At 42.1% G+C, this 13,390-nt stretch overlaps 1 protein-coding gene across 1 annotated transcript in view; it reads right to left on the bottom strand.

The window, feature by feature from the left end:
- Window positions 1-542: 542 nt before the first annotated feature.
- Window positions 543-13,390, bottom strand: part of ENOX1 (ecto-NOX disulfide-thiol exchanger 1) — a 259,199-nt gene continuing 246,351 nt past the window's right edge. Inside the window, exons 14-15 of the mRNA XM_058548228.1 lie at window positions 12,362-12,447; window positions 543-1,490 (exon numbers count right to left, since the gene is read on the bottom strand). Of these exons, the coding sequence (XP_058404211.1) occupies window positions 1,359-1,490; window positions 12,362-12,447 (218 nt within the window). The 3' untranslated portion in view covers window positions 543-1,358. The remainder of the gene's footprint in view (window positions 1,491-12,361; window positions 12,448-13,390) is intronic.

Raw genomic sequence — 13,390 nt, 5'->3', positions numbered from 1 at the left:
TGTTTCATTGAAAATTAATATCTTGAATACTTGTCTTTTTTGTGATTCTTATGTAAGAAGGCAGGAAGAAGATACAATTTAAAGCTCTAGCCTACTTATAATTAACAGAAAGAAAGGAAGCCCAAATTCTGTCTAAATTGTTGGTCCAAGTGTTGATTTAGTTCTTTTTCTAACTTGTATGTTTTCCAGCAAACATACAAATAAATAAATCCAGAAATTAATAATATTAACTAAATGGCTACTTTGTGTCTGTCCTTGAGGACAGAAAACAAAGATAACATTTATGTTGATTTTATTTGGATACTGTATCTTGGTATTTTCAAACAATATATACTCTAATGCTGTAGATCTCTTTTTCTTAGTACTTTCCACTCTGCAATTTTTATATATTCCTATTTAAAATAATGTTTTGTTTCAATGTCACTCATGCATTTAGTCATTTAAAAATGATGGGATATGAGATGGGACTGAATAATGTGGAAAAGGTTTCTTAAGGAAGAATTAAAATATATAAAAGAATAATTTGCAAAACCAATATGGTAGAAGTCATATTTATTGAAAAAAATTAATTTCTTTGCTATAAAATTTGTAACAGGAATATTTACTGGATGTTTATTTTGATGCATAAACCTGAATATTACATACCAAATACAAGACAGTAGCACTAGTTTTTCCTTTATTTACATTTTATGAAAATTGTTACACAGTCCATGTTAAAAGAACTTACGATGGAGAATTGGTACATTAGAAAAATAATATTCTTGATAAAGCATTCTCAAGGAGTCCAATCACATTTTCTGCCTCTTCAATAAGGCAAAAGTCCCTGGAACAGCATATAACTTAATTTACAAAATACAATAACTGTTCAGACACATATTCAAGTTTTCTTTTGGTATGATTTTTTTCCTCACTGTAAAATTACTTTTGTTTTTTTTACTAAAACAGCAAGACTTGCAGGAAAATGTCATTGAATGATTTCAGCTATACATTACATATACAATTCTGTAGCCTAGCAACAACCATTGCTACACCATCATTAATTTTAAATATTTTGCTTGGTGAGCTGTTCTCAAATGTAGCATATTTTAAGATTTTGCCATCATTATGACTATGGAATCATTGTTTGGTTTTCATAGGAAACAGATCTGTCACAGTATGAAGCTTTGTTTGTTTTAAGGAACTGGTACACAATTACATTTCCACTCACAAGAGAACGCCACGGATGTAACTAAAGTCAGGCTCTGTTGGCTCTGCAGAGGTCCTGCACTGGACCAACCCCACACCTCCTGCGCTCACGCTGCACAGCCCTGGCAGGGTTCAGGCGGTTTCTTTTCCAGAGATCTCTTTGCTCTTCACAGTTAGGTAGTTTTAATTCCTTCAAAGGCACACAACTTCCACCTTTTCTCCAGCGTTGCTCCCACGCCTGTGAATTCCTGTTTAAACATGCGTGGCAGCCTCATCAAAAGCATTTCGATTTCGTTTGCAGATATCTGTTAGAAAGGAAGAAAAGTCACTTTTGGGAAAGGAACTCATCTTAAAGGAGGCAAGGGTTGGGTAGGGATGTGCTTTCCAGTGAGACAAACAACATGTAGTTTTCTACTTGGCTGTCAAGTAGTGTCCTTATAAAAGGAGCACAAGTAAAGTGCTGAACGTGATTATCCTCCTCCCGAGCAGCTGGCGGGGTGCGGCATGAAACAATGGGCGGAGAGTTCCAGGTTCACCCTTCATGTGGATGCCTACCTTACTGTCACGCCATGCCGGAACAGCCCTTCCTTAATATAAAAGGAGATGGGAATGGGATTTAAGTGGGCTCAGAGCAAATTCATTATCACTCCTGGAAGGCGCCTGCTGCCTTCATCCTCTTCTACAAAGGGCAGCATTTTTATCTAACTCAGTGAGGGCCAGAGGGCATGTGGGTGGATTTCTTGCCACCCTAACTTCTTTCTCTTCCTTTAACTTTCACAGGGACCAGAGGATCATAAAGGTTTAGCAAGAGAAACAAAACCCAAAACCTATAGCAATAGAAGTCTCAACGTCCAGTTGTAAAATCCAGGTAGATTTTTTAATGCAACTTTTTTCTTCTCCCGATTTTTCTTTATTGCATAAATTTTTATACCAATGATTCATTTTATCATAAATAAAGAACAAATCAACCACAATCCTTCTGCTCTAACACAGCCATTGCTCCTGTTTTCCTGTGTTTGCATCCTAATCCATGTGTGTTCATGGGGATCTCACACAGCAAAGCGACTAAGACTGTGGAATTGGGATCTGGCATTTCTGTTTGAATCTTGTATCTACTATTGTTATGAGCTAAATGACTCCTACTAAGATAATTAGTCTCTCTATGCCTCAGCAAGTGGGAATAACAACATTTAATAAGGATGTGGGAAGACTATTGGCTTAGCACAGATTTGGGCACATAGAAATGTTCAATGACTCAGACTTATTACTATTTTTCATGGTACAATCACTGTATAGATATATTTTACACTATATACTTTCCATTTAACAATATTAAGACTCATTTTAAAGAGAGACCAAACAGACCAGGAAGTCAAACCACTGTTCATTCAATATACACATGGAAAAAATTTCACATGATAAATTCAATATTCCTGGGCATACAATACAAAACTTTAAATAGAGGCAGCCCTGAAAGTTGAAATCAATTGTATTCTAAAATTTCTGTGTGAATTATTTTGAAATCTGAATGCCTTTTCCCATAAAACCATGTTAAACGGATTATTAGACTCCAGGTCAACCCACAAAAGCCTATTAAACATATTATTAAAAGGTTCATAGTGATTTTGAAAAGTACATTTTCTTTCAATGAGCACTGTGCAAAGCACCTTCACCAGCATCCTCTTTTCATTCCTACAACAGTCTGATGAGATGTGTGGAGCAAATCTTATGATTTATCTCCATCTTATAGCTGAGAAAACTGAGTGAACTCCAGAAGTGTCTTATCAAAGACAGAACTAGGGAAGGACCCACTGCATGTGGGTTGGGACCTGGGCATTGGTATGCTCCCGATGATTGTCAGCAGCTGCGGGTGAAGAACCAGGGGTGTAGCGTTCTTTTAAATATCAATCATCTGGGGTACTTGTTAAAAAAACAGATTCTCTAGCCTCTTCTCCGAAGACGCTGATTCTGCCAATCTAGGGGGTAGCCCAGATAATCTATTTTTTTTTTTTTTTGTGAGGAAGATCACCCCTGAGCTAACATCCATGCCAATCCTCTTTTTGCTGAGGAAGACTGGCTCTGAGCAACATCTATTGCCAATCTTCCTCCTTTATTTTTCCCCCAAAGTCACACTGGATAGTTGTATGTCATAGTTGCACATCCTTCTAGTTGCTGTATGTGGGACGCAGCCTCAGCATGGCCAGAGAAGCGGTGCGTCGGTGCGCGCCCGGGATCCGAACCCGGGCCACCACTAGCGGAGCGCGCGCACTTAACCACTAAGCCACGGGGCCGGCCCCAGATAATCTATTTTTAACAATCACTCCAGGTAATTCTTATGCTCAGGCATATTTGGGTTAAGAATGTTTTTTTTTTTTTTTTTTTTTTGTGAGGAGGACCAGCCCTGAGCTAACATCCAGTGCCAATCCTCCCCTTTTTTGCTGAGGAAGACTGGCCCTGGGCTAACATCCATGCCCATCTTCCTCTACTTTATATGGGACGCCGCCACAGCATGGCTTAACAAGCGGTGCGTCGGTGCGCACCCGGGATCCGAACCGGCGAACCCCGGGCCGCCGCAGCGGAACGTGCGCACTTAACCGCTTGCGCCACCGGGCTGGCCCCAAGAATGGTTTTTAATCTGGGCTTTGCCTCAGGCAAGCTATGTGACTTTGGGCGGGTCATTTAATAGCTAAAATTCTCAGTTTCTTCACGTGTATAACAGAAATAATGATGTCTCTCTCAATGTAGTTGTGAGGATTACATGTAAAATGTAACACAGTGCCTGGCACGAGTCCACTTTCTATATACACCCATATATCAACGCTGGTAGAATACAACACAGTAATATCAAGCCTTTTGTGGCAGGTGGGTCAAGCTCTGTGCTCATAAACCAAAGGAAACAAGTACGGGGAGGTATGTGGTCAAACCCAGTTTTTAGTTGGTCCAGAAGGCAGTTTTCCTTAAGCTTTATGAGGCCAAGTTATCCTCTTAACAAGCTCCCTTCTTTCTTTTGGATGAAGACAGCACAGGTAATCCACGTTAGGCTCCAATCCACAGTCAAATTCAACTGACACCCCTGGGATGAGCAGTCCTTTCCCAGATCAAGCAGAGGCCGTAGAGGAGGTGACAGATTGAGCTAGCAGCCAGCCCACCACAAGCTTGTTTCTAGCATAACTATCACCTCCCTTGGAAAGGTAGGGAAGAAGCCTTGTGCTTTCATTAGGAAGGAGAGAGAAAGCTGAATTCTTGAGGGTCAAATAAAGATCTGATCTAAAGATAATGCCTATGTAGGAGGGCAGCTGGGGTCAGCTCAGGCAATCCCAAGCCAGCAGCCCCACAGCTGGTCGTAAAAAGTGTAACAACTCACAATCCCCAAGAACCTTTTCGTTGCCAGACTCTTCTGAAAACACTTGCTTTAATTCTCACCAGACTCTCATAAGAGAGGGAATAATTTACAAATGAGGGAACTGAGGTCCAGAGAGATTAGGTACCTCGTGCAGGGTAACCCAGGCAGAAAGTGTGGAGCTGGGGTGCAGATCCAGGCTCCCTGGCCTTGTTCTTACCACTGGTGCCAACCACCACAGGGGGTGGGGGATTCTGGAGTGAGACCCAGAAATAATCCTCGTGGTCACTGCTTCTCTGCTCATGGGTGGGGACCAGGGGGGAGGGGTCCGTGTACAGAAGAGCAGGCTCCCCTGTGATGAATGCTACTTTAGGGTGATATCACACCAACAGCATAAAACTGAAAATTCCCAACTTGACCAGCTTGTACACATTCATATGCTAATGCTTGAGCACCCTATATGAACCATTCACCAAAACAGCAAGCCAATCATGGGGAATCTTGTTTTCCATGGTGTGTTTTGATCTGAACCTAGACTTCAACCTCAAAGGAAGCCGAAGGTGGCATGCAGCAGGAGAGACATAGCTACCACTTCCTGAGTCATCACTGTGGGCCAGGCACAGAGTAAGTGCTTTACATGCATTGAATCAGAAAGCTCATTAAACAAGCAAACAAACCCCTCACCTGCAGGAAGAAAGAAATGTAGAGGCAAAAGATCTGGATTCTAGTCATGGCATGATCATTAACCAGTTTCACTGCCTTGTCTAAATCACTTAATCTCTTTGGTTGTGTTCTCATTTGCAGGACAAAGGAACTGGGAAAAAACTCACTGAATGCTCTGAGTACCTGGATTTGAGTGCGGGCCCCACCCTATGTTAGCACTGGTCTTTGGGCAAGCCATTTAAAATTCATCTGTCTGTTACCACAGGCTCACTGGAGGACCAATTTGAACTGACTCCATCTTATCAACAGAGTAATTAAGAGTTGTGTTATCAGGAACTGAGAGTAACCCCTTGTCCAGTTCAGGCTGGTTGTGACCACCAGTCCATCAACTGGGCCTGCGCAAATGCCAGATAGGTGACCCTTTTGATGTCGGGGCTGAAAACTCCACCCTCGGATCATGGTAATGCCCCCATTTTGTGAACATGCATCATATGAAGAGGCATGAAGCTTGACTAGATTTGCACAGATTATCAATTACCTCACTTCTCCTTACCTCCAATCATCTATCTCCACCATTCAGACTGCCCTGCCCTTCATCCCATAAATTTTGCCCCAAGCCCTGGATGGAGGGAGACAGATTTGAGAGCCTTGCCTCCTGTCTCCTTGCTGGTTGACCTCGCAATAAAGCCTCTTCTTTCCTCAAAAGCTGATGTCATAATAATTGGGGTTTTTTAATGCACGTTGGGCAGAGAACCCCCATTTTGTGTGGTAACATGTCCACTAGGTTTTTGCAAAGATCTCAAACTGAGAGAGTGTGATAGGTCTTTTGTGCACTTGAAAACACAAAACAAATGGCAACCAACACTTACTAGCACTTACTGTGTGCCAGACACTGTTCTGAATATTTTTCATATATTAAGTCATTTAATACACACAACAACCCATAAAACCCAACTTCAACCCAGAGGATGAAGGCAAAATTACAAGATCTGACAAATTATTTATGAGGAGGAGAAGAAAACAGAATTAAAGTAAAGGAAGATATTTGTAAAGTAAAAATTCTTGGGCCATAGGGTGAAAAAGAAGGACAAATTGAATTTTCTCTTGAATTTGTCTTGAAAATCCCAAAGTGTAATATGTCATACAGGTTATTTTGTCGGGTTGGGAAAAGGTTTAAAAACCATCCAAGTAACCTGAAAGCAGTTTCTCCCTGATCTTTCTCCTGGCATGAGATATAAACACCTTTAGGGAAATGCTCTAGAATTTAGCTGAGAGCCTTTATCTTCCTACCAGTAATTTCTCAGTCTTGAGAACTGAACAACTCATGGCGTCATCACGTAAAACAAAGCACCCAGACCTCGCTGACGGAGCTCAGAGTGAGATTTACTCATTTCCTCATCAGTTGTGCAGGATTCCCTTCCCCAAACCCCTTCCGAGGTCAGGGATTCTCTCTAAGCTTCTGTTTGTCACAGATGGAACACCGGGGGCCAGGGCATGGCTGCTGCTTGCCCAGCTGGTGCGTGGAGAGGCTAGAACTTGGTGCAGGGCTTCTGATGCCGAATCCACCCCTGCTTTCACAGCACTGCATTCCCTCTCTCACAAAAATACTATGAGGAGAATCCAATACATGCGGTTAAGAGAGTTCTGTGTGGCATTATCATATAGGTAGAGACACGTGCCGTGACAATGAAATCTCATTTTCCCATATACTATGTATTTGTTGCTCTAGAAAGTGGGCAAGATTGTCATAAATATGATGCTTTTATCACTCTTATCCTGCTGGCTTTTGTTCCAAGAAATTGGTGGTCTGTGTATTTTCAGTCTTGATGTTGTCAGTGGATCCCCCCACCCCTGTTTTGTTTAAAATTTTCTAAGTCTAACATTTATTCTTTTAGAAAGGATTGATTTGCTCTAATTAAAAAAAAAAAAAAAGGAAAGAAAAGATGAGAAGGAATAAAGGCTTGGTGTAACCAAGGGGCTTGTGTGGTGGTAACACTGCAGAGGTAATTTGTAAGTTCTGCTTGATTTATTTTCTGATGTGCTGACTCTAGTCCAAGCTCCCTGCCTCTTTGCCAGGCCTCTAAGCACATGTATAAATTGACCCAAGTAGACATAAATCAATTTTATTATGGGGATGGTTGGCTCCATGTCCCATATCAGTCAGGTGAGGGAAGCTGAGTGATGAGGGGTTCTTGTGTCAGGCACTGAAAAGACACTGGTGTAGGCTTTGTCGAGGCTGGAGAGTCAGAGAAGCCAATTGCAAAACCAGATTTCCTTCCATAGGATAAACTGACTGTTAAATTTCAGTGCACACTTAAATCTTGTTCATTCTTCATATCCCTGGGCAAAGCACGGTGTCACACACAGGCACCTTGCAATAAACATTTGCAGAGAGAAATACAGAATGTGGGTGGGGAGAGAAAGGAAGGGAGGGAGTGAAGGAGGACACAAAGGAGGAAGTATGGGAGGAATAAGGAAAGAAGATAAACAAGTGGGGAATTAGGAAAAGAGAAGGAAAGAACTGGAAGGAAGAGGAACAGGGAGGAAGGGTAGGAGGGAGGAGGAAAAGAAAAGGAAAGAAGGAAGAAGATAAATAGAAGGAAAGAATTAGAAGGAGAAAAGAAAGGATCTGGATGGAAAATGAGAGAAGGAAGGAAGAGGAGAAGGAAGATACAGCGAGAAATGTGGCAATGATCGCTAAAGTACCCCACAGGGAAGCCAAAAGAACAAGCATGGACTCAAGGATACCTCCTGTTAATCACGACTCTTATGTATTTTGCCCTTCTCCAACATCTGTTTCACTAAATATCTGCCTGCCCAGTTTAGCACTTCATTAGTTCATGTCTGATTCTCAAGTTAGTTCATAGATATTATACCATTTCCTCAACTAGACTACAAGCTTTTTGAGAGCAAGGTTCTTTTTCAGATTTCTTTTGTGCCCTAACCATTCCCCCCTCTCCTAGTCCCCAGGACAGTGCTGGGTACGTGAAAAGCAGTGAATTATCTGAGCATCCACTGGGTCCCTGGTAACCTTGTCAATTTCTCTTGCTGTGGGTGAGCAACTCCTTTTTATTCTTTATGTAGCCAAATGGAGGTACTGTTACCTCCAATACTTCACGTCACATGCTTTCCAGAGGTGCTGTGATATCTAAAAAATGCATTCATTATACCCTGCCTAAGCAACAGAAAACTCATTCCCTCATTAATATACTGTGACAGGTGGCTATTTAGGGGAACACCAGAATATACATAATATTAAAGATTATTCAGGTAGGCAATCTTACAAACGCCAGTGGGAACATTTTATCCACCCTTACCGCCTAGCTATAGTCTGGCAAAGAATGCTTTACAAGTAAGGCTGATTTAAATCTCCTTGGAACTGGAAAGATATTTTAATTTTGTGTTTCCAGAGGTATGATTTTAGTACAGAAATGCAAATGGTTTGCTCTTCTGGTGGGAAATGTATGTATGTTGTCCATGAGCACCCAAGCTTGTCACCGAACAGTGTTATCATGCCAAAATGGCAGGTCTTTCTAAATCCTCCAGCATCTACGGCTACATTATGCTGAGTCTGGTTTTTAGAATCAAATCTTCCATTTAGTGGGCCTTGGGAAGAGGCTGCAGGTATGTAGAGGGGGCAGCCAGACACACTTGGATAACTGGGTCTTAGTCTCCTCAAGAATTCATAAATTAGGGGAAGAGCAGAGGAGTCCATCTTCTTGACAGTAAGATAGGAAATACTCATCAGCTAATGCTCAACTCAAATGTGACTTCTTTGCTGCTTAGGATCAGCATGTGGAATTAAGGGCTCTGGGCTGGTGTGGGAGAGTGTATGTATTGATCAGAAACCATTTTCAACATAGTGTTGCTCCTTTTGAAGAGCTTACTGGCCTGCGCCCAGGACATGATTTTTGATTCAGCAAAGCTTCAGGAAACCATCTCCCCCTACTGCCCTTGCCCTATCCTCCTCTGAATGAATCTCTCTGACTTGGTCCTATGTTTCCGATACAACAGAGCTGAGTGAATGAGAGTGAGTGGTTTAGAAGAGGCCACGAAGAGAAAAATATGCAAATATCATTATCAAGAGCAGGAGTAATATTTAACTGGAAAATGGCCTATTATTGAGCTACACAATTTTAGGAAGCCATGTGCAATTTGCATGCCCGGCATAATTTAAATTAATTCCCTTCTCTCTTCCATTTCTAATTCTTCTTATCCTCATATATGGCCTTTGGGAAAATCCTAATAAACACAGCTCTATTAAGGCCAGACTGAGCCTGCTTTCCTTGCTCTCATCAGCACTGAGGTGGGCAGAATCTAAACATTATCTCACAACAACTGTGGTAATGGTGATGCTGTCCAGTCTCAAGGAACTGTGTTGTTCTAAGTGGAATTTTTAAAAAGCCATCCTACTAGACTCAGCAAACCCCCTGTGTGGTGGAGGCCAGGCAGAACCCACTACCTTAATGCAATGTTAACCAAAACTCCGTGGGGGGCCGAGTGACACTCAGTTCCTTCTGACTAACCAGAGGCAGGCACACGAGGCCGCTGCACTGGCGAGCCTCAGCATCAGCGGGCTGGCCCGGCTCCAGCATTCTGAGCCTTGGGCAGCTGACGCAAGGACAAGGCCCTGGTGGACGCCTAAAGGGCAAACCTCTCATTATTTTGTTTTTCTGCTTCACGCCCGGAGGATATGGAATTCCAGTATATAGCAATAATTTGCTCTCTGGATTAGCAAGTCTAAATATCTTTTCAGTCTCACTGCAATAGAAAGAATATTCAGTCCCATCCCTGGCACCCAGGAGTTTAAGTCAGAGCACTTGTTTGATATATGTTTTACCACAGGCATGAGGAAAAAATTTGACAGCTCTACTGAGCATTTCATTCAGGAGACGGAGGGCTGTCTGGGGGAGACCCTGTGTATTTCCTCTATGAGGGAAATACTTTCTTCATTATCTTCTAAAATAAAAGTACCAGTCTGAGGTGAAATGGAATTCTCCTTGACTGAATCCCTTCCAGAAAGGCCCATCATCTAATGACCAGAACCAGGTGTGATTTCTCTCCTCAGAGACTACTGAGGGAGACCACACAAATCTCACCTGAGTAAATGGATGATGGACACTCTGTCTTGAGAGTAAGAACCGAACAAGAGCTTCTACCACACCAAAATAATTCATTATTTTTAACCCCCCAGGTGATTTTATATGCACATGCATGCACACACATGTGACAACACACACACGCATTTCACAGATGTACAGATCATCGACCTGCACTGATGCAATAGAGGAGACATGAGCCCTGAAATTCTTAGATAAATAACAAGTGGATTCTTTGGCCATTTTAGCTCATAGTAAAACAACATCTGCTTCTCAACAAAGCCTTCCCACTTGGGATTACCACACAGGAAAGGAAAGACATGTCAGCAATACGAGGGAAGAATAACAGCAACAGTAGGAATAATTTCTTTCTTTTTCTTTTTTTTTTTGTGAGGAAGATCGGCCCAGAGCTAACATCTGCCAATACTCCTCTTTTTGCTAAGGAAGACTGGCCGTGGGCTAACATCCACGCCCATCTTCCGCCACTTTATCTGGGATGCCGCCACAGCATGGCTTGACAAGTGGTGCGTCAGTACACGCCGGGGATCCGAACCGGTGAACCCCGGGCCACTGCAGCGGAGCGTGCACACTTAACTGCTTGCACCACCGGGCCGGCCCCAGGAATAATTTCTTGAGGGCTTATTCTATGCCAAGCCCATTGGTGCAAGCAGTGTTTGGTTTAATCTTCCAGGCAAAGGAGTGGAATATTAAGGAAGAAGGATATTGGTAAGGGAAAAATGACAAAGTAGCCCTTCAAAGCTTTATTTCCACAAAGTAACACTGTATAGCTTGTCCTTCTCATTTCATCTGCCTTAACATGAGCATTTTCTATTACCTCCCTATCCATGTGAGGGGAGGCCATAGAGAAGACAATAACAATAACATGATTCTGAACAATAACATGAAATCTTCTAAACTCCTCATTCTCTTTCATTCTGTTTTGGTCTACCTGATCACCAGCTGTGAGGGAATGAAAGGGCATGAATCTCTATGACTGAGGAATACTTTTGTTCCAGATGATTTCTCTCAAAGGGGATGTTTAAGACCCATTAGAAAGGTTAAGCAGCTGTGGTCATGAATTGGTAAAATCATTTGAATCAAAACAAGAACATGGTGTAGTAGTTTCATCACTACTGACCACTGAAAATCTAGAATGACTTGTATATGTGCCTTCAGGTCACAGAACTGCAGGCTGTGGGCCTGGTCCTACAAGTTCATGTACTTTGCTGTGCTCTACGGAAGAGCTTCTTATTTCCATCTCCTTTCCAGCAGGACATTTAGCCAGCTACTCAGGGACAGGCCTAGCTTCTCTGTTTTGCTTCTGTGTCCATCCCCTTCCAGGCTTCCCCAGGCAGTACTGGTTAGTGATACCACTTTATTTCGACAGGGGCCCCTTGTGTTGTTCACTAGGATTCAATACATAAATTGAGCTCTTTTTATCCCTTCTCCTTGGGCACACAAACACTGCAATGGGCTAGGAGTATAGCTAATTAGCAGATGAGAAAAACTGAGCCTCAGAGAAATGAGGAGTGATGTCCTGACTCTGACTGTGACCCTTGAGGGGCACAGCTGAGAAGAAATCTGCAGTCATTTTTTCCATTTAGAGAATAATGCTGAAAAACAACCACTAACACAGTTTTCTTGAGAGTCATATCAGATCTTTATGTTATTTGAGGTGATTTTTCCTCTATTGTGTGAAGTCCTTAACACAGAATCCTGTGAGAATATGGTGTAAGGATAATGCCCCATTAGCCACCCTGACCTGATTTCTCCCTTGTTTTGGGAACTTGCAGGCCAACCTGCAATTTTAAATCCCTCATATGCTTTTCAAAGTAACTTGGCCTCTGCTGAAAGTCATTGTCATTTTAGATAACTGCTTTTCTTTCTACAAGACAAAAGCAAGTGAAAAGAAGACAACAATCTGCCAAAAACAGAGGTCCTTATGAAGGAGAAGGACCGATAAAGCTCCATACGCTATTCTCACCCTCATGCAGCTCACGCAGAGTCCACCTGCAGCCAGCAATCACCATGCTAAATTTCAGCCATGCAAGCCCACTCGAGAAAAAGAATTTACCTTGGAGTCCAGCTGCTGCATGTATGACCAAAGATACTCTATATTGGCTCCGAAAGGATGGACGTGAAGAAACGTCGATATGATGCCTGAATTAAAAAGACAAACAGTGGACGTTATTGAGAGGCAAACAAGAGTCTCAAATAGTGTCATCTAACCCTGATGACATGTTTGTCAGGCTAAGTTATGGTCTTGCCATTCCTAACAGCACTCAACGAGCTTTCAATAACAGCACGTTTTGAAGACAGTAATAGTAAACAGAATACTCTATCTCCTGGAATGATAGAGTTAGAAAAGCTAGACTCTGAGATAATATGTAGATGAATAAAGGTATTTCTAAACAAAGACTCCTGGAAGCATTTCAACTGCTAATTTTGTGCTTGATTTACCAATATAAAATTGTAGTTATTGGAAGGATAAAATTCTCTCTTTTCTGTTTCTCAGTGGACTTGGCAGTATGAAAACGGCTCATACAGCTGTGTCAGAAATCACACAGTCTCACATTTCCCTGATAATTATAGCTGCTAGTTATGAAAAGTGTTTAATCCATATTTCTCCTAACTGCCACTGAAGGAAGCACAAATCCTCCCTGGAACGTTTGCTTTTTCCCCTGGTTGTTGTTGTTGTTTAAAGGGAGCCAGCTTGTTCTCCCTTTTTCGCTGCTGTAATGTACAAGATCATTTTAAAAGGTCCAGGAATGGATGGTTTGGCTGGAGTCTGATTATAAATCAGAAGGCTTTTCCATCGTGAAAATCAGCTGTCAACATGGTAGTGACAAATGAAAAGCTGGATGTTGGTGTAAGGGCTGAAGGAAAGGCATTACCTCCCTACCCTCCCTGCTCCTAATCCAGGATCAAAATAGTGAAAATGAGGACGCTGACTCCATTGACTGAATGCTGCTATTTGTTAAGACACTGTGTTCAGACCGACATTTTTTGGTTCTCTTTTAAACAGGTTTCAAGATGAATTAAATCTGAGGATGAGCCCTCATGTGCTGTTTATTGTGAAGCTTTGGTGCTTGAGAGACAAAGG

The sequence above is a fragment of the Diceros bicornis genome, chromosome 9, assembly GCF_020826845.1.
Source record: "Diceros bicornis minor isolate mBicDic1 chromosome 9, mDicBic1.mat.cur, whole genome shotgun sequence".
NCBI classification, from domain to species: domain Eukaryota; kingdom Metazoa; phylum Chordata; class Mammalia; order Perissodactyla; family Rhinocerotidae; genus Diceros; species Diceros bicornis.
This window is presented reverse-complemented; position numbering and strand designations above follow the sequence as displayed.